This window comes from Ixodes scapularis, unplaced genomic scaffold (genome assembly GCF_016920785.2).
Source record: "Ixodes scapularis isolate PalLabHiFi unplaced genomic scaffold, ASM1692078v2 PGA_scaffold5__190_contigs__length_132052651, whole genome shotgun sequence".
In the NCBI taxonomy this organism is placed as follows: domain Eukaryota; kingdom Metazoa; phylum Arthropoda; class Arachnida; order Ixodida; family Ixodidae; genus Ixodes; species Ixodes scapularis.
The window spans coordinates 74645169-74664545 of NW_024609880.1; the positions used below are offsets into that span (position 1 = coordinate 74645169).

Genomic DNA, 19377 nt, shown 5'->3' on the forward strand with positions numbered 1-19377 from the left:
GACACTCTAAAACTTCAGTTCGCCTTGCTGCCCACTGACGTCAAACTGACGGCGGCCCTAACTTTTACAGGAGGCTTGATGACGGCGCAATATAAGTATGCATCAAAGAGTACTGAAAAAAATAAACGCCGAGGTTTTGCAGTAAAGCTCGGAAAACCCCGATTACTTTCTTTACAGTCATTTACACTTATTTAAGCTATTTTAATAAGTTGCACAATTCGGCTATCAAGCCGCTCGTGAAAGTTGGTAGTGCCGGTTAAACGTCAATGTGCTGTACGTTCAACTGAAGTTTAGGGGTGTCGTGCGCTATGCAAAAACTGGCTATTAACATAATCGGCGTGTTAGGGGTTTTATTTATTGCTCTATCAAAAATAAATATTTTAATATACCGTAAATTTTTTGTACCCTGTTATTTGTAACATTGCGGTCCCGCTGGCCAAATGTGTGCATTCTAGGCTCTCGTCACGAACGGCTGGCTAACAGACGTGCTTAAAGTCCTTCGAGCATTTCTTTATTTGCTTTATAATTACCTGAAAGGAAGCGCGGGTATTTTGTCTTTTTAAACTGCTGGGAATAAATGGTCATGTTCCTTGCAACGGCCTTAAAACGCGAACCCATTCCCGATTTGTATTTCTCGACTTACCGTTGCGCGACAAGTTTTCTCCTACTTATGGCAAAGAATAGACTTTCCGTAGACCGTACTATAGAGTTCTTCATTATTAGCGGGAGCGTTTGCCGTCATGTTGAGCACAGATTGAGCTGGCTGCCATGCACAAGACCAGAAATTTGCAGCGTATGCGATACACGAAAAGTCCCTAATGAAATTGGGCATCCTGGTCCTTCGTGCAAGGTTGTTGCGAGGCGGAGCGCAAGAATTCCTTTCTTAACGTGCTCACTTTTTTTCGTTAAAACGGCTTCACGCATCAACGCCGACAGTCCCTGCCACTGTTTCGGCGCCACCGCCGCTGCGGTCCCCGCTCCTCTGGTTCTCCGTTCGTCCGCGGGAGGGCGAGCGGCACGTTGGAGTTGCGAATGATAATGAATAAATAGCCTAGCACCGTGTCACAAATTTTCATGCGCGCGAAATATTGCCGAAACCCACGATTCGCAAAATTTACGATGTAGTGAGCCCGCTGAAATGAAGTACTTTACAGTACTATGCATTTCCAAACTTATGGTTGAATGGCTGCACTCTGCCGTCGCACGCCGTCATCTTCAGTTATCAGCGCCTGTGCGGAGCGCAAGTTTGTCTGCTTGTTCAGTGGTTGCACCGACGTCACAATGCCGAGCTCCGATTGGCTCTAATGGAGGAACGGTGGGTAGACCTTGATGGCAGTTGCCTTGAGGTCTTCCCACCCTCTTCCAATCGGAATTGATCGTAGCTTGGCGTCCCGACGTCACTGCGACCCCCGCCCGAGAAACGGACAAACTTGCGCTCTGCATAGACATTCCTTTCCCTACATGTTAGTTATTCAAGAAATTCTAAAGGATTAGATGGCGTAAACCGGGGTAATCTGGAGACACGATTGCGCTTAAAGTAAGCCCTGCTTGCGCGATTTGCTTGTGTGCCCCTTGCAGTTTTGACCCGGATCCCACTGTGCGTCACACGGTGTGGACCCTTGCGGTGGGAGGCATCTTTGTGTATGTGTCCCTGTACGGGGTCAACCAGGCTCAGGTGCAGAGGCTCATGACGGTCAACAGCCTGCGGAAGGCCCAGGTGTGAGTACCCCTTTGCGTCGCGCTGTCAGTCATTGAATTTGTTTTAGGGCCAAGTTAACTTGCAGGGATTTGCAGCTCGAGCTTGGGGGCCACCCAGTCTTATTCGAAATGTACAAGTTGCGAGTTGCTTTGGAATGGACAGTCTCAATGGAAAATGTCCTCATGTTGTCATTGTACCTCGCTGTTCTGGCTCGTCAGGTCAGGCCAAGCAGTTTGAGTTGTTTCCTGTAGGATACATATACTACTGTCGTCTTGTGAGACTGATGGTGTGCCTTGTATTCTTATGACATTTTGGCTGGCTGATTTAAGCTGTGGAGCTTTCTGGTTTGAATGAATGAACGATACACCTGGAAGTCGGAAGTACTGTAACAGACTAACCGAATTTAGTAAATTGTCGTCTTTGGCCATTGGAATCCACTTTTCGGTTGAGATGAAAGCTTCATTGACAGTTCGTTTGCATTCTCAGACTACTTGCTGTAGGAGCTTGTAAACATGAACACCTACAGTCACTGACAGGAAAAGCATGGCTTGAAGTCTACAGGTTGTCTTGCCTCCAGAATCGGTTTCCTAGTTTCGGTAACACTATGGAGCATCTTGAGCGTGGACGCGCAGTTAAAGCCTCACCGAAGTCAACGAGCGCTTGCTGGAGGCTGGATAACCGAAAGAGGTGCCCTGCACTTATTGCCCTGCCGGCGACTAAGTTCCCGCAAAATCCCATAAAGGCGCACTCCTAAAACTCGGAGATTAATGGTGAAAACGTGAGGTGGGCTATCTTTGGGGACGAGACAGCAAAGCTTTATAAAAAATTAATTATAAACACACGGGCACCCGCTACAAACCACGCGATATGGGAACTGACACTGCAGATTGCGGGAACGGCAAATTTTGGTTTTACGACTGTGCGATAAGCGAAACATGGTAACGATTTGCTGAAAGTCCCTTTTATTTTTATTTCGTAGTCGTGTTTGTTTGTTGTTCTGTTTCGAGCGATTCAGAGATGTCCAGCCGAGAGCCGTGCATGCCCCTAGTCCAGCCGTCCCACGAGGAATCGAGGTGCGTTAGAAATATTTCTAGACACATTTATTTCACAATAACAGCTCGCAAACAAATCAGATACAGCACTAAATACATACACGAAAAGATAGAACACTGACACCCTTTCTTCCTTAGAAGTTCTTTGGGGGTAATCTGAATAAATATTAAATTTTCCCAGTATGGATAAAACGTCATAAACACATACAAATATTTACAAATGTACACACAAATATTAACCCACATGTTTACACAGTCAACATACAAAGTCAGATCAGTTAGTTGTTTGTCCAGCTCGCTGAAATTAAATAAGTTGTTTCCTCATTTAAGAACTAGGTCACTTTACTTATTCAGGATTAAGCAAACGAGCAACATTGAAAGGCGGTGAAATGATTGATGTTGATCGTTATTCTGAATGACTGTTACCATCTGCAACTTTCAGAAATATTGGCACTCAACGAACTGTTGAACCGATGAACTACGAAGTGTATGTGCGTAGCACTGTGGTCCGGTGCTCGATCACTCTATGTCCCCAGCATCTGTAATAACAATGTGGTCATAATTTTTATAATTTTAGTCTCCAAAAGGTCAAACACAAGAAAACTACCACACTCGTGTCCAGAATTAAATGACATTTATATCAAACTACAATATAAAGCCAAAATTTGTGTTTTTTGTTTGTTTGAGGACTGCACGAGAAAATTTCAGGATTAAACATCATTTTAACCTTTTTAAGCATGGAGTTGTGCATTAAGCGAAGTGGGGCTGTAACAGCTCTTCAGTTTTAAATCGTACTGCACCACAACTTCATTTCATAAAATAATATTACTAAACATTTTCTTTTTTTTTTTTTTTCCCACTACGAGATTAGACAAGTTATGTCAACCCGCAGTCTAACAGCTATGGGCAGCGAAAATTCAATGTTAACAAATTTCTGGGGGAATAAAATGGTGAATACAAAGGAGGTGCAAGCTCACCTGTTCATTTTAGAAAAAAGAGAAAAATCTTGTAGCTTTTGTCTTTTGCCTTTGAGAATGGGCACACCAAACACTCTCTTCAATAAAGTTTCTAAAGGTTTATGCTAAAACATCCAGCAAATTTGACTGGTACGCGGAATGCCAAAAACGAAGCCCAGGCTCGCACGATCCATGCGTAAACAAGATCACACACAGCGATGCAACCGAAGCAACCATTACAATAATTACAATGTTGGGAGAAGGAAGCAGCGGCGCTGAGGTCCAGGGCGCCGGCGGGTCAGGCGGCTTTGCAGCTCGTAGAACCCACCGCCCAGTTTTATGGTTTTGTTTTCAGACCAAAAGAAAAACAAATAGAAATTAAGATATAAAATTAATTACACTATTTTTGTGACGTGCCGAACACTTTTTATAGAAACTAATGTTATGTGAAAGAATTTGATATTTTCGTTTTTACTTTAATGAGGGTACCCCACTAACGAAGCACTGCTGCCAGTGGTGACAGAATTGACAGCGCCGTCGATGGGGGCGACGCTAATGTCAACGCCGCGAAACTCGACTGTGTCCGGTGGTTAATATACACTCCGTGCGACGCGACTGGCGCGCCGCTGTGCGGCTGGTATTGAAGGTAGGCTGTGAGAGCCCCAGAGAAAACGAAACCGAAACCGCGCCGCATACGTTGGTACGCATTGAAGTCGGAGTGGTGCGGTTGCGCTGGGTTCACAGCATGAAGTGCTGCCTGTGCTGCGTCATTAAGTGCTTCAATATTTATGCGTCGTGTCTCGTGGAGACAAAGTTTCACAGTTTTTCACCTCGCCAATGTTTTGTGGGACAGCGACAACGATGGACCCGCGCCGTACGACGCGAGAAATTCGGTCTCCCGATCATGTCTGCCACTGTGTCGGCATGGCTGACATATTCTACACTGCCGCTTTGCACTCTGCGTTTGTTTTCGTACCAGTAACGCCTACATGTGTCAGTGCCGATGGGACGAACTGAAATGCCATCCCACACTCGCGGGTATGCAGTGCCAATTTCGTTGGAGGAATGCCCTCCAAAGAAGTTTCTTCCCCATCGTACGTGTCGATGATATTTCCAGACAAGTATGGCACGCAATCTGTACTTCATGAAGGAAGATTCGAACGGTAAAAAAAGTGACAAATATAAATCTAAAGAAAACAGCAATGAAACTCGGTATCACTGGAGAATCAACGTTTGAGTGTGGAAGTTTATGTGGTGTGCTCTCTTTCTTGATCAGCCTCCTTTTGGATGTGGAAACGCTGACACCCCCGAGTTCTGTAGACAACAACAAGTCCAAGCACCTGTGTGCCCAAATCTGCACTTTGCACAGCCTACCATAACACAACATTTTGGGTTCAATATTGGACATCCCGTACAGCTTTATTTCTTTATTCGTTAGAAACATAACCTTCACACCTGCTGTCTTAATGAAACTTGGCGCACTTCGTGCACAAACTTAGTGAACGTCTCACTCGCCTCCAAATATCATCCTTCCAGCAGTCCTACGTTTACAGAGACTAGCGAAATAAATTTCCCACTCGGAGCAATTACATGGTAGCGGCCGTCTTGCTTTCCGGAAAATTACTCAAACTCCTTTTTCGGCCGCGAACTAGAGAAATTACCCCTAATGACGACTGAAACTCAATATATAAGAAGTGGAGAACAGCTAAATGGCCCTTCTGCCCCAGCACTCATGCAACGTCACCCTCAACTTATCGGCTCAAAAAGCAAAAGTTTCGTCCGTGCGCGCTTCCGCCGCCACAGCTTGGCATGCGAAAAGGCGCCGCAGGCTGCTGAACGCGCCTCAGTCGAACGCCAGCTCCTCCGCTAGTGGCGCTGCGCGCGTTTTTCAAAGCGCCCCTTATAGTTCCCACACGGAGTGTATAGACTTTCTCAGGACCCACAAAGAAAAAGATTCAAAGTCTTTTTTTTTTAATTTCTCTTCATATATATCTACAGGCCTATATGTAAAGTGACCTTTCTGCTGCGACATCTTGATTACATATTTGGGCTTCCGTGTGCAAGCCAAACTTTTTTCCTTGAAGGTGTGAATTATTGCAACTTGTTGAAACTGTATTTATAACTCATGTGTAAAGATTTCAAGACTCGGTCTGTTCCACTAGTTGTCAGAAGTTCACAAAAGCAGCAGAACTTAATTTGTGTTTTACATGCATTGTTTTTTAATATATGGTTTTGCCATTGCATATTGTCATCTTTTTAGTGTTACTGTATTGACAAGTTTGTGACAACCATGTATGTAAGTAATGAAATTGTAACAGCTAGGTGTTTGTTTCTTTTCACAGTGCCCTCTTCATCAATTGGCCACTAGTATCTGCCCTTAGCATAGTGACAAGTTTTGCGGGCCTTGTGATGTATGCCAACTTCAGGCACTGTGATCCGCTCAAGGCATGCAGGATCTCCAAACAGGATCAGGTGCGTACGATCTGGTATCTCAGCCACACACCTTTGACGATGTTGGAGTGTTTGAGGGTTAGTTCGCAAAACAAGAGGGATGGGCTTAGCGCAGAAGTGATTTCGTGTGTAGCAAGCAAGCTGCCGAAATGTACCACTCTTTCTAAAACCGAGACTTTAAAAAATGACCTGCCGATTTCTAGAGCCCTGCATATCTGCGGATTACCCGTTGATCATCCACGGATATCCACAACCAACTGGCGGATGGAGGTATACTAATTCGATTTTGCGGATCGGATGCCAGGGGCTGTGGACGCAGACGCAGATATCCGCAGGTTTGGATTTGCATTTTTTCCGAGGTGGCACATAAACCTGTGCGACCGCAGGGAGTCGAGTGAATAAAGTTTAAACCGCATATAAGCAATTTGGCGAGCGACAAGACGAGCAACGTCGACAAGGACCCGCTGTCGCTCGGGAACTTGCACGACGACGCACACCTCATGAAAGCGATTGGGTTAAGCGACTAAGGTGATGAGCAACGTTTTCTAGAAATCCAAAATCCAAGCGACGCGACAAGCGACGGCGAGAAATTCGTCGCTCGTTGCTGACACTCGTCGCTTGTTGCTGTCACTCGACTCGTCGCTCGCTTAATCGCTTACGTCCGGTTGATGCACAATAAAGTGCATCAACTAACGTTTTGCGGGAGCGAAATACTCTCCTAGAAAAAAGGTGCCAATCAAGGTAAAAACTGTTCTTTATGCGAAGAAATAGCTGATCTTCACCAAAGACTGCTTTAGAGCGCTCTCTCGCCAAAAGTTATGTCCCTAGGAAAAGTAAGGAAAGCAATCAATCGTCCCGGGAGAGTGCATTCTTGTTTGGCACAGAAAAGCGGAAAGCGTTTTTTGGGCATATAATGAACCTAAAACATACAGGCCACAAGAACGTAGAATCCTTTTATCACAAGTGTGCAGTACGAGTTCACATACCTTACGCTTGTAACTCAGTTTGTGAATGCCACCCCTGCATCAAGTGCACCAGCAAGGAGTGACTTCTCATTAATGGACCTTGCAATTCAAAAGCCGATCCAGTATAAATCTTTCCGTCGTTGACGATATTCAGTTTCTACAGAGAAACATCGACAGGTGAAGCGGAACATGTGCTCGCATTTTTTTCTCTACAGTTGGCAAGTTGCTGCAGAGTATACGGTCTGGAGCACAGTTTTGGATTCATGTTTAAAGCTGAAATGGATAGATGTTGCTATTATTAAATATTTTTATATTTTCCAAACGGTGTACTTGCGTTTTACCACGTATATGCGAATACTGGGCTGTGGAAAGTGACCGCTTTTCCCTTCCCACTTTTTTATAGTTTGACCTAAATAAAATTGCACAACGTAATTAGTTTGTTTTTTGCTAATTTTCTAGTTTAGAAAACATGCGTTTACTTAAAATGGGCACTGCAAGACAAAAAGAAAAAAAAATATATAAAAAAATTCCTTTCTTTTAAGCACATCTTTTGGGCACTCTCGCAGACTCGCAGGATGATCTCGTATATGCGATCATCTTTCCAACAATGCAAAGTATATATGGAAGAATGATCGCTTATAATATAAGTGCGATAAAAGAGAATAAAGTAAAATTGCTTTCACTGTATTCTGACTCTAAAGGCCAGGGACGGCGCCAGGATCTTCATAATGGGGAGGCAGTGGGGAGGCGAACCAAATTGGGGGGGGGGGAGTCGCTCCGAGGTGCTGTCGCCTACGGGCTTATCGAAGATAGCATATGCGGTGTGCTCATTGAAAAGGGAAATGCGGAGACACGAGAAGGAAGAGGGGGTGGCGGGGGGGGGGGGGGGGGGGGGGTTTTCACAGCAGGGACGTCTGCCCCCTACGCTCAGACTTCCCAACCAGGTTTTGCTTCCCTTTTTGAGACAGTCCGGAATTCCCCATGACCTCGACTTTAACTAAGCTCCCCTTCGTTCACGTCTCCGGTCTCCGCTGAAGATAAGCACCACAGAGCGGAATACGGAGAGAAAAGCCAGCAGGCGTCACAAAGGGGAGCTGCTTTTTCAAAAGCGCTTGATAGCTTACTCGCCCGCGGTACGACTTCCAGTGGCTGGAAGTTAATAGAAAATAATAAATGAATAAATAAAAGGCATGAACGGCTCTAAAGTCTGGACACTCGTTACACTAGGTCTTCAAGCCGACGTCGTAGGTAATCATTGGTGTACAAAGCTGCTTCATCTTGGGGTGGCAGAAGAAATTTTAGGGGAGACGCCCGCCTCAGCAAGCATGCAAGTGTGGATCGTATGTGTACGGAAAAATTTAAGAACATTGCTGTTGATGTTGATAGAAAGTCGGCGGATGTTGATAGAAAGTCCGCAAATGCGGATTGGATGCGGATGCCCAAACCTATCCGCGCAGGGCTCTACTCATTTCCCGTCACAAATACAATTGACGCTTGGATATTTGTACCAACTAAAGCCTTTGATGTCATGAAAAGTGTTTGCAAGGCCGAGGACTTCATGATCGGTCGCTTTTGCTGTAGTTTTCCTAAACACTGAGATGGTTTTTTTCTACTGCAGTGCAAATTCGTAATACTCTGTAGGAACGAGTTGTCTTTTTACTGCAGCAGTTTTTAATGTAGCTGCTGCTGCTTCTTCTCGGATGGGGTCGGCTATGGTGACATCTGTTTTCTTTTTTGTAAAGTTTTTATAATGAGGCCAGGCAATTGGCAGCTCCAGTATTCACTTAGTCCTCTTAAGCCTCTAAAACCTTTCTCTTGTGGCAGTGGCGTAACTAGATATGACGGCGCCCATGGCAAATGAAATTTCGCTTCCCCCAAAATGGCAGCGCGTAGCCCCGCTGCCATATTTTTCCATCGGGCACATGTTGGGTGGACTCGGCTCGGCGCCCCCTCCCAAGTGGCGCCCGGGGCACTTGTACACCCCTGCCCACCCCTAGTTATGCCACTGCCTTGTGGTTCAATACCGTATCTGCTGCTTTTAGAGCGCAGCTCTTGGGTGCCCGTTTCCAGCTTGAGCGCCGTCGCAGTCACAGTCGCTGTAACCGCGCAGTGCATTATGGGTAAATTTCCCTGTTAAATCTATCGGAAAAATTTCCCCGCTGAATCTAGCGGAAAAATTTCCCCGCTAATTTAAGCGGAAAAATTTCCCCACTAATTTTAGCGAAAAATTTCCCCGCTAAAGCTAGCGGAAAAATTTCCCCGCTAAATCTGGCGGATAAATTTCCCCGCTAAATCTAGCGGATAAATTTCCCCACTAATTTTAGCGAAAAATTTCCCCGCTAAATCTGGCGGATAAATTTCCCCGCTAAATCTAGCGGATAAATTTCCCCGCTAAATCTAGCGGATAAATTTCACTGCTAAATCTAGCGGAAAACTTTCCCCGCTAAATTGAGCGGATAAATTTCCCCACTAAATCTAGCGGAAAAATTTCCCCGCTGAATCCAGCAGAAAAATTTCCCCTCTAAATCTAGCTGAAAAATTTCCCCGCTAAATCTAGCGGAAAAATTTCCCTGCTAAGTCTAGCGGAAAAAATTCCCCGCTAAATCTAGCGGAAAAATTTCCCCGCTAAATTTAGTTAAAAAATATCCCCGCTAAATTTAGCGGAAAAATTTCCCCGCTAAATCTAGCGGAAAAATTTAGTGGAAAATTTCCCCGCTAGATCTAGCGGGAAAATTTCCCCGCTAAATTTAGCAGGGAAATTTTTCTGCTAGATTTTGGTCACGTGACAGGGGGGGGGTCATGGACCTGGGAAGTCACGTGATCCCTCCCCTAGGTCACGTGACATCCCCAGGTCACGTGATCCCCTCCCGAGATCACGTGACCTCGGAGGGGGTCACGTGACCCTTTCCCCTATGTCACATGACCCCCCCCCCCCCCCCCCCCCCCCCGAGCACGTGGCCCTCAGTACCCTTCCCTCCTCCTCCTCAAGAGCTGCGCTCCAATTTGGCGTTACAGGGCTTTTTCCACACAGCCACTATTAATTAACAACCCCAGCGGTGTAGTGCCATATCATTGCAAGGTTATAAACAGCATCTTGCCATTGCTTTGTCCGATGCCATGTCCTATCATTTTGTTGCGGGTGATATTTTTCATTGAGGCTTCTACGTCCAAAGACCCCTTACACTAAGGCGGGTGTAATCTCGATGAACAGCCACCCATCCTTTTATTTATAGTCAAAGAACCTCTCCTGCTCTTGGCATCGTTGCAATAAAGCAGCTCAAGAGGCTGGAGGCTTTGTAAACAATAATACACTAAATAGGAAGTGTTTGGCACATGCTTCATTGAATTATTTAGATCTGCTAAAATCCTGATTAAACTGGGAAAAAACTTGACCAAGGGGTATGGACAAGTGAGAAAGTTTGAGAGCATGGGGAACCCCTCAGTTTCTAAATACCCGTAGCCGAATAATGTGCACGCTTCTTGACATTGACATGGTAAAGCTTTGCAGGAGCCTGCAGACTTCATAAACAGTAATGTGCATTTTGGCTCGCAGTGAGGCATCGAGAGGGTACTCTGGGTTACCCCGAGGTTCCTAGGAACCCAGTTTGAGAACCCACGCGTTGAGACACTGCTAAGCTTCCGCTCGGAATTTCTTCGCAAGTTCCGCCTTTGACTCCCCGCCGTGCCGACACTGCAGGTGCTGCCTCACTTCGTGATGGTCTACCTGGGGCACTTGCAAGGTCTGCCGGGTCTCTTCGTGGCGGGCATCTTCAGCGGAGCCCTCAGTACCGTCTCCTCGGCGGTCAACTCGCTGGCGGCCGTCATGCTTGAGGACTTTGTGCGTCCTTTCTGCATCAGCCCCAAGACCTACGACACGCACGCCCCTCTCATCGTCAAAGTTCTCGGTGGGTTGTTTACGTACAGACGTTTATGTACGGGCCACTTCTTCCGTGACACTTGTCTGATAGCATTGCTGCCTGGACATGTGTCCATGGAATAGAACTGTGTGATGCAATTTACGTGTGTATGGCGCCTGGAATGCATCTTCGGCCGGTCTGCTTAGCGTCCTATCTCGCCCAAACATCCAAAGCTGTCCTGAAGTGGCAACAAATCACGCCTTGCAAGCCGGAGTGTCACACTGTCATACATTACAATCTCGGCGGTCTGCCCTACGAGTCAAGAAGTACGAGCAAATGCGAGCGTTGCCGTCATTGCCAAGAAGAAACTCCTGCCTGCTGGAGCTTCCGTGGGCTGTCAAATTGGAGAGCGAACTGCAGCAGGGTGGGCATCTGCCACTTCCACTACTGCTGCCATGACACTGCCAGGATCGCAACTGGTGACGCAACACTTCCGTGGTGTCGTCGGGCGGAAATCGAGGAACCCCCAGTCGGAGATGCTTTCCAGGCACCACACACATGTTGCACGGTAACCGTCGCTCTGGTCCGGCGAAATGGCCCGCTTTAAAATACCGCACCTCGTGTAATTATACGCTCCGTGCGGGAACTATAGGGGGCGCTTTGAAAAACGCGAGTAGCGCCGCTAGGGGAGGAGCTGGCGTTCGACAGTGAGGCACGTTCGGCAGCCTGCGGCGCCTTTTCGCTTGCCAAGCTGTGGCGGCGAAAGCGCGCACGGACAAACTTTTGCTTTTTGAGCCGATACGTTGAGGGCAACGTTGTGCGAGTGCTGGCGCAGACCTAAGAAGGGCATTTAGTTGTTCTCTACTTCTTATATATTGAGTTTGAGTCGTTATTAGGGGTAATTTCCTTAGTTGCGGCCAAAAAAGGAGTTGGAGCAATTTTCTGAAAAGCAAGACGGCCGCCACCATAATTGCTCTGAGTGGGAAATTTATTTCGCTTGTCGCTGTAAATGTAGGACTGCTGGAACGATAATATTTGGAGGCGAGTGAGATATTCACTAAGTTTGTGCACGAAGTGTGCAAAGTTTTTTGAAGACAGCAGGTGTGAAAGTTATGTTTCTAACTAATAAAAAAATAACGCTGTACGGGATATCCAATATTGGACCCAAAAAGTTGTGTTATAACCGGGCTGTACAAAGTGCAGATTTGGGTACATAGCTGCTTGGACTTGACAGTAACATGACACAGCACTTATAACAAAAATAGGTGGCATAAGGAAACCAGATAGAAATTTGGTTTGGGCGGCGTAACTCAATGGGAGCCGGTTTTGACCATGAAAGGGCTGTCAAGAGAATACCACTCGTCATGGGAGGTGGAGACTTTACAGGTGGGAAGGGACTAGTGAACTGTACTTACAATTGAAACAACTTTACGAAAGGTGGTTCCAAAGCCGAGAAAACAAAGTTGTCGGCCAACACATGGTTTGGCCGTCAAAGGCTTTTGCAGTCAGCTGTTGTGTAGTAGCCTGTTGTGCGAGCTGCTGATTTTCGGCACACAGGTATTTTGACATGATCATAACTTGACACAACACTGATTATACCAAAAAGAGGTGGCACAGTGAAACCAGGTGGAAATTTAGTTTGGGCGGCATAAAGACTAAATGGGAACCGGTTTTGAGCATCAAAGGCTGTCAAGAGAATACCACTCATTGCGGGAGGTGCACACTTTACAGGTAGAAAGGGGCCAGTGGACGGTACACCCAGATCGAACAACTTTGCGATAGGTGGCTGTAAAACAAAGTATAAAAATTGTTGTCTACAAGACTCGGGGTGTCAGCGTTTCCACATCCAAAAGGACGCTGATCAAAAAACAAAGCACACCACATAAACCTCCATACTCAAACGTCGATTGTCCAGTAATTCCAAGTTTCATTGTAGTTTTCCTTGGATTCATATTTGTAATTTTTTTACCGTCCGAATCTTTCTTCATGAAGTACAGACTACGTGCCATACTGGTCCGGAATATCATCATCACGTACGATGGGGACGAAACATCTTTGGAGGGCATTCCTCCAACGAAATTGGCACTGCATACCCGCAAGTGTGGGATGGCATTTCAGTTCGTCCCATCGGCGCTAACACATGTAGGCGTTGCTGATACGAAAACAAACGCAGAGCGCAAAGCGGCAGTGTCAGCCGTGCCGACACAGTGGCAGACATGATCGGGAGACCACATTTCTCGTGTTGTAAGGCACGGGTTCATCATTGTCGCTGTCCCACAAAACATCGGCAAGGTGAAAAACTGAAAATTTGGCCCCATGAGATACGACGCATAACTATTGAAGTACTTAACGACGCAGCATCGGCAGCACTTCATGCTGTGAACCCAGCGCAACCGCACCGCTCAGACTTCAATGCATACCAACGTATGCGGCGTGGTTTCGATTTCGTTTTCTCTGGCGTTCTCAATGCCTACCTTCGGTAACAGCCGCGCGGCGGCGCGCCAGTCGCGTTGCACGGATTGTATAGTACAAAACGAGGTTTGTCTTATCTTGCAAACTCTGTTACCGTATAGCCGTATTCTACTCTTCTGTGGAGCACGGGATGGCATTCTGAGGCTTCCCAGCGGTGCCTTCTTTGAAACGGTCTATAGTTCAGTTGGGATGTGCGACGTTGGTTTAATTTTTGTGCCGGTTCCATTTCTCTATGCAGCGTTTTTCTTTGGTATCCTGTGTGTGCTACTCACTGGAGTGGTGGAGCAGCTGGGAGGTGTCCTGCAGGCGTCCTTCATAATCTTCGGCGTGGTCGGAGGTCCGCTGCTGGGTCTCTTTACACTCGGCGTCTTTAGCTCCAGGACAAACCAGGCGGTATGTTGTTCTTTCGTGGGCCTCCTCTTTGTTGTAGTATATTTATAGATGTTTCAGTGGATATTTTACTTAATAATAATTGACACTAGAGATTTTAGCTATAGTTTTTGCTTAATAGATATATTAATGTGATTGAACCCAGGGATCCTGGGTTCAATCCCTATTGCTGCCTGTTTCGATCTGGACGAGCATCGCACTGGCGTGCGGTTATGTATCACTGCTGTCTGGTGCATATTATGGGGGAACACCACCTTCAAGTGTCGGCTTTTAAACCAGTAGCTCAATATAGATGAAATTTTGGAGGATCTAATAATCTTCCTAAATGTACCGTATGAAGTTTCGTTTCCATAAGAAATTTTCTGATAAGCTACAGGAAGGGGTATACAGCTATTGATGTAGGCTGCCTCGCATAGCAACTAAATCTATTGCATAAAAGTGTGTCAAAACATTGAGCATTTCTAAGCTTTGGCCTCAACTTGAACACAGGAAAAGTGGGGCTATACATATTTTTCACCCTGACATCTGTGCACCTTCTATCCAAAATACCAATTTGAAATGTGTTCCAAATAATGGGGCATTTTCTCCTCATCAAAACCCATTTCTTGGCAATAAGAGCTTCATTTAAATAAAAAAAAAAATATCTAGCAGCATTCCTCAATAAATTTCAGTTAAGCATCCACAGCAAAGTACAAATTTGCCAATTTGTTGAAATGATAGGTTTTCTAAAACGAAAGTTGATGCAAAAAAGTTAAACTGAGAAAAACCTACTTGATGTTTTCACAACGGTACATTTGATTTTACCGATGGTGGTAGCAACTTTCAGTGTTCGCAACAAAGCAGACAGTCTGACGTGACATTCTTTAAACAAATGTCGGTTTTAGTTTGTTTCCAGTTCAATCAGGATGGGCTTTTTGATTCTTGTCCATGTGCAAGCTGGACTTTTGTGGGGTTCTTGCCCAAATAGTGTTTTCTCAAACAATAATGTTTAATGTACTTAAAAACTGTAAAGAAATGCCCTTTCCAACGAGAATATGGTCATCATTGTAGAGCGTACTGGTGCAGAGCTACAACAGTTCGAAAATAGAAAATGTCAGCGATTCACACTTGCAAAACGTATGATCTTGCAATGTTGGCTCACTGAAAATCTTTTATTTCTTCATAAATATTTCAGATATAGCAATGGAAATTTGCAGGAGTCTGCACTTTTAGTTGCCGAACCAATGCATAAAAATAAAAAAAAAAACAATTTTTTTTCTAAAAAATTGCAATTTTAAGGTAGTGTTCCTCAAAGACACCAGGATAGAGGTTGTACTACGCTGGATAAATTTCTCGTCTACAGTTGAGGCACCAGACGTCCAAAGTAAACATACACTCAACATTACATATAGGGTTCCGTGTTTTAGGATAGCTCCGAAAACCCCTCGCCGTTAAAAATTTGGTGAATTCGGATTTATCCGATAACTCCAAATTTTGCTGCACCAGTGTCCTCCCACCCCACCCATTGTTAAGAAACTCCAGGGGGAGTTTCTTAACAATGAAGAAAATACTTCTTTGGTAAAAGTGTTTTTTTTTTTTTTTGTAACATACTACTATAGCACACTACCTCGTCGTAGCTTGTTGAAGCAGTCAAAAGGTTGAGCACTTTGGGAACTGATAGTTTCCTCAGATCTGCATATTTTGTAATTGCTACGTCTTGCCTCTTCCTTCAGGGTGCACTGGCTGGTCTTTTTGCTGGACTCATCGTAGGATTCTGGGTGGGCTTTGGCGCCGTCATCTATGTTGGCCGACCTACGGTTCTTGAGCTGCTCGTTGATGGCTGTGGCGGTTCCAGCAACTCAACCGGGGCACTCGCCGATGCTACCACGCTGAGCAATATGACCGGAGCAGACTCGGTCACTGTCTGTATGGTGTCGGACAACATTACAGCCACGTGAGTCTTGGTCACTGCTGTCGATTGTTTAGTAAAGCTGCACAGTCGCCAAATTTTATGCATGTACAGGGTGTCCCCAGAAAACAAAGTTGACAGTGTTTTTTTCGCCGCAAAAATGAACTGCATTGCCTAACACTCGGCCTCCGCTCAAATGTAGCGCCAACGGTTTGTACCGGATGCCAAAGTTTCAGAGCTTGCCCTTGTCTTGTTAAAAAATTGTAAGCGATTTTAAGTAATTTTCAATGGGAAAATGGTTGCCGAGGAAGCCCTTGAATACGTGGATGTGAATGACGTCTGCTACGAGGGACGGGTCTCATTTTTCGTATTAATGTTTCAGGAAATCGCTGAATTTTTTAATAAAATGACTTAGTTCTGAAACTTTGGCATATGGTTTGGACTGTTAGTGCTACATTTTGGCTGAGGTTGATCATTAGGTAAGGCATATACTTTTTTTTTTTTTTGTTGGCAAAAATTTTTTTGCGGACCTGCTGCACTGTACTTTTTGCCATAATGTCTTCTGCAACAAAAAAAAAAAAAAAAACAGAAACGGGGAAAAAAAAAACAAAAAAAAAAAACAATGCAGCGTTTTTTAAACGTGGTGAGGTGTTGAGACTAAGAAGAGACTAGAAGAGACTAAAAAAAGAGTATACCTATTATACCGTAAGCACTTAAACTTGTAGGGCATCCAGTGCATCTCTCTTTGACACCGGTGCTATGCTTACATTGCCAAGCGATGGCAGAGACCTCTGCATTTCTCTACTTGTGATATTGGTGGCTTCGGGTATAAAGTCTTTTCAGGGTTGACGAATCTGCAGTTTGCAAGCTGCTTATCGCTGAGTCTGGACATCTGGCTTTCATGGCTCTTCGGATGATTCAGATTTGTAGGCAGAACAGAATATGTGCCACAGTGGCCCATAGAACCTTAAAACTATAGTAAAATAAACAGAAACGAAGCATCTCTGTAGCCAATCACTTTGACATATTGCATAGTCAAGAAAACTTTTGAAGTTGCGTCCTGTACTTCAAGGACACCAATTAAAGAGGATTTCGAGTCTTGATTCAGGTGAAGTAGTAGCAATCGAGACGCTTCAAAAACCCAAAGTGCACACTTAGTTTCTGCATGCCTGAAGATATTTTCAGCCTTTTTTTTCTACAGCTGTGAGGGTAGCAAAGCAGGAAAAGAAGGAACTAAGATAGGAGGGTATGGCTCTTTGCACTCTCTGCTTAGAGAGAAACATATTCAAACTTATTGGGTAGGAAAGGTGTAGGGGAGCGATTGTGAAATTAAAGGTGCACCGAAGAGGTTTTTGAGATAGTCATTTTATGGTGGTAACGAGACCTTTGAGCTAAAAGCATCCTAAAAATATAAAAATTACAGTCGTTCATGGGGCCCATTTCTTCGTTAGAAAAATGTTCAAGGGTCGCGGACATGGCCATTCTCAGGGCCAATTCTCTTAAGTAAAATGGTCGGCAAAGGTGCACGCACGCGGACGGTCAGTAAGGTTGTTCCAGATCCCAAGTTGCGCGTGCACGCGATGGTTCACAATCCGGCCTATGAAGCGTCTTGGGGGTGGTGCATCCTCGGTGCAGTCCATGTCCATGCACACACTCGCCCAGTTGATTGCACAAACAGTAAATAGTCACACCAACACAGGAACACAATAACAGCATACATCACATGGCAAGAACGGCAGGTTCAGATCACAGAAATGAGCGTCTTGTACACTCCGACTGGCCCAGACGACCATGACATCCAGAGTCCACATTCCCGAATGGGACGTTCTCGTGAGGGCTTTTGGGATGGGAAAGCCACCGTCGTCAGTATACGGCATGTGCAGTTTACTTTTCAGTCGTGAGCTAGGCTGACAAGCGCTGGACTAAGGCGCGTTGCGCATGAAGAGTAAATACCAACGTGATTGGGCTCGTACGCTCGTCGACGTTACGGCATGTCACGTCGACAAGGCAGCGTAATGAATACGAACTGCGACGGCCTGCAATGGCCACGTGGCGTAAGCTACCACTCGTTATAAAGAATGATTGATATCCATCCATCCGACGGAGTCTGGCAGACACATCACTCTGGAACCGGTGAAAAGCCAGGAAAAATTATAGTTTCTTGTTTTCAAAGTGAAATTCGAGTATTATGCTTTTTGCACCAGTAACATTTTGAGTCTTTGTCAAAATATAATCCACAGCATGCTCAAAAACTAGGTGTAATGATTAGTCGTAATCTCTTCGGGTCGAGAAAAAAAAAAACAAGTATGTGAGGGAAAAGATTTTGCATGATTTTTATTGCCGTGAGATCAGTCGGCAAAATAGTAATCTGAAACTAGATATAGATGTTAACTGGCACCTATTACACCTTATAACACTAAAATATAATATTTTCAGAAAGCACATCATGCACCTTTAAGTTCTTGTGAAAACCAAGTAATTTCGAGTATTTATATAACAACTATAAGTCTCATTCTGATTGAAACGTTCAGTTGCCAAGTACCTTAGAATTTGAATGTTAATTGTTGCGCTTGCTCTTTCGTTTGTGCTGCACTCATCACCAGTGGCCTGATGTGGAATAGAAGGTGCTGTCAGCTATTTGAGTCTTACTTCCTAAGCATGGTTTTGCACGGCTTTAATAAACATGGCATGTGAAGTGCGCAAACCCTTCATATAATACCTTTCTTCTGATGTGTGTCTATACGTCATTTGGGATCCCCCTTCCTTCTCCCTAGTGAAGATGTCAGAACAGAGCACTTCTCAGAAATCCCTTGTTAGAATGCTATGCTTCTAGCAAACTTTTAACTGGGTACTGTTTTTAGATATTTTAAAGTTCACTTAAGCGAAATTTACTGAAATGCATCCAACTAAAAAAAAAAAATATTCCATATTGTGGAACTGGTCACTGACCCTAACGCGAGAGTGGCTTGTTAATCTATCACAGCCTGTGCAAGCTTTGTGCTTAACAAAAGACAAGACTAGGAGGACATCAACATACAGTTGTCTACAAAATGAGTTGGCATGTACAGTGAAATCTGGTTACATCAGTCACTTGCAATACACCCTTGAGCTACTCAACTCGGGAAGGTGTAAAAGTCACTATGATTCCTATCGTGGGACATGTGCTACTATGGTGCTCAACCAGGCCTTTCCATCTTGATGAGTGATCTGAGTTAGTGAAGTATACAACTTGTAAGGTTTCTTTGTACTACTGCAAGTTTTATTCATTGGGGTAATTAAAGCTGGTTGATGGCAATGAGGTAAAAAACGTTCAGCCTTTCCACTCGTGAAGAAGGGAGTCCAGCAGAGCTGTACTCTATACACTGAACCAACGCGCACGCGCCCATTTCCCGCTTCATCTCGACCGACACGCCGCCGATCGTGGATACGTTTTTGGCGAACTAGTTTTTCGCACACAGCGCACGTGACGCCAAACTGGTAATCCACAAACTCCCTCCGGAACCTCGCCGTCACACCCGGGAACTGTTCAGCCGGCTTGGAGTGCAGTCGTCGCCGGGCCTCGCGCTTGCGCTTGGCCTTCGTGGCACGATCATCATCCATGGCACTGGCCCGCCGGCGCCCTTTACATCGCTGGTTCTGTTCTCGGC

The 19377-nt window shown here is 45.2% G+C and overlaps 1 protein-coding gene across 2 annotated transcripts in view; it reads left to right on the forward strand.

The window, feature by feature from the left end:
- The window catches only part of LOC8036601 (putative sodium-dependent multivitamin transporter), a 56829-nt gene that overhangs the window by 31984 nt on the left and 5468 nt on the right, over nucleotides 1-19377 (forward strand). For both annotated transcript variants that reach the window (XM_040209611.3, XM_040500682.2), the window contains 5 exons: nucleotides 1579-1719; nucleotides 6050-6179; nucleotides 10821-11028; nucleotides 13691-13845; nucleotides 15555-15775. In XM_040209611.3, the coding sequence (XP_040065545.2) occupies nucleotides 1579-1719; nucleotides 6050-6179; nucleotides 10821-11028; nucleotides 13691-13845; nucleotides 15555-15775 (855 nt within the window). The remainder of the gene's footprint in view (nucleotides 1-1578; nucleotides 1720-6049; nucleotides 6180-10820; nucleotides 11029-13690; nucleotides 13846-15554; nucleotides 15776-19377) is intronic.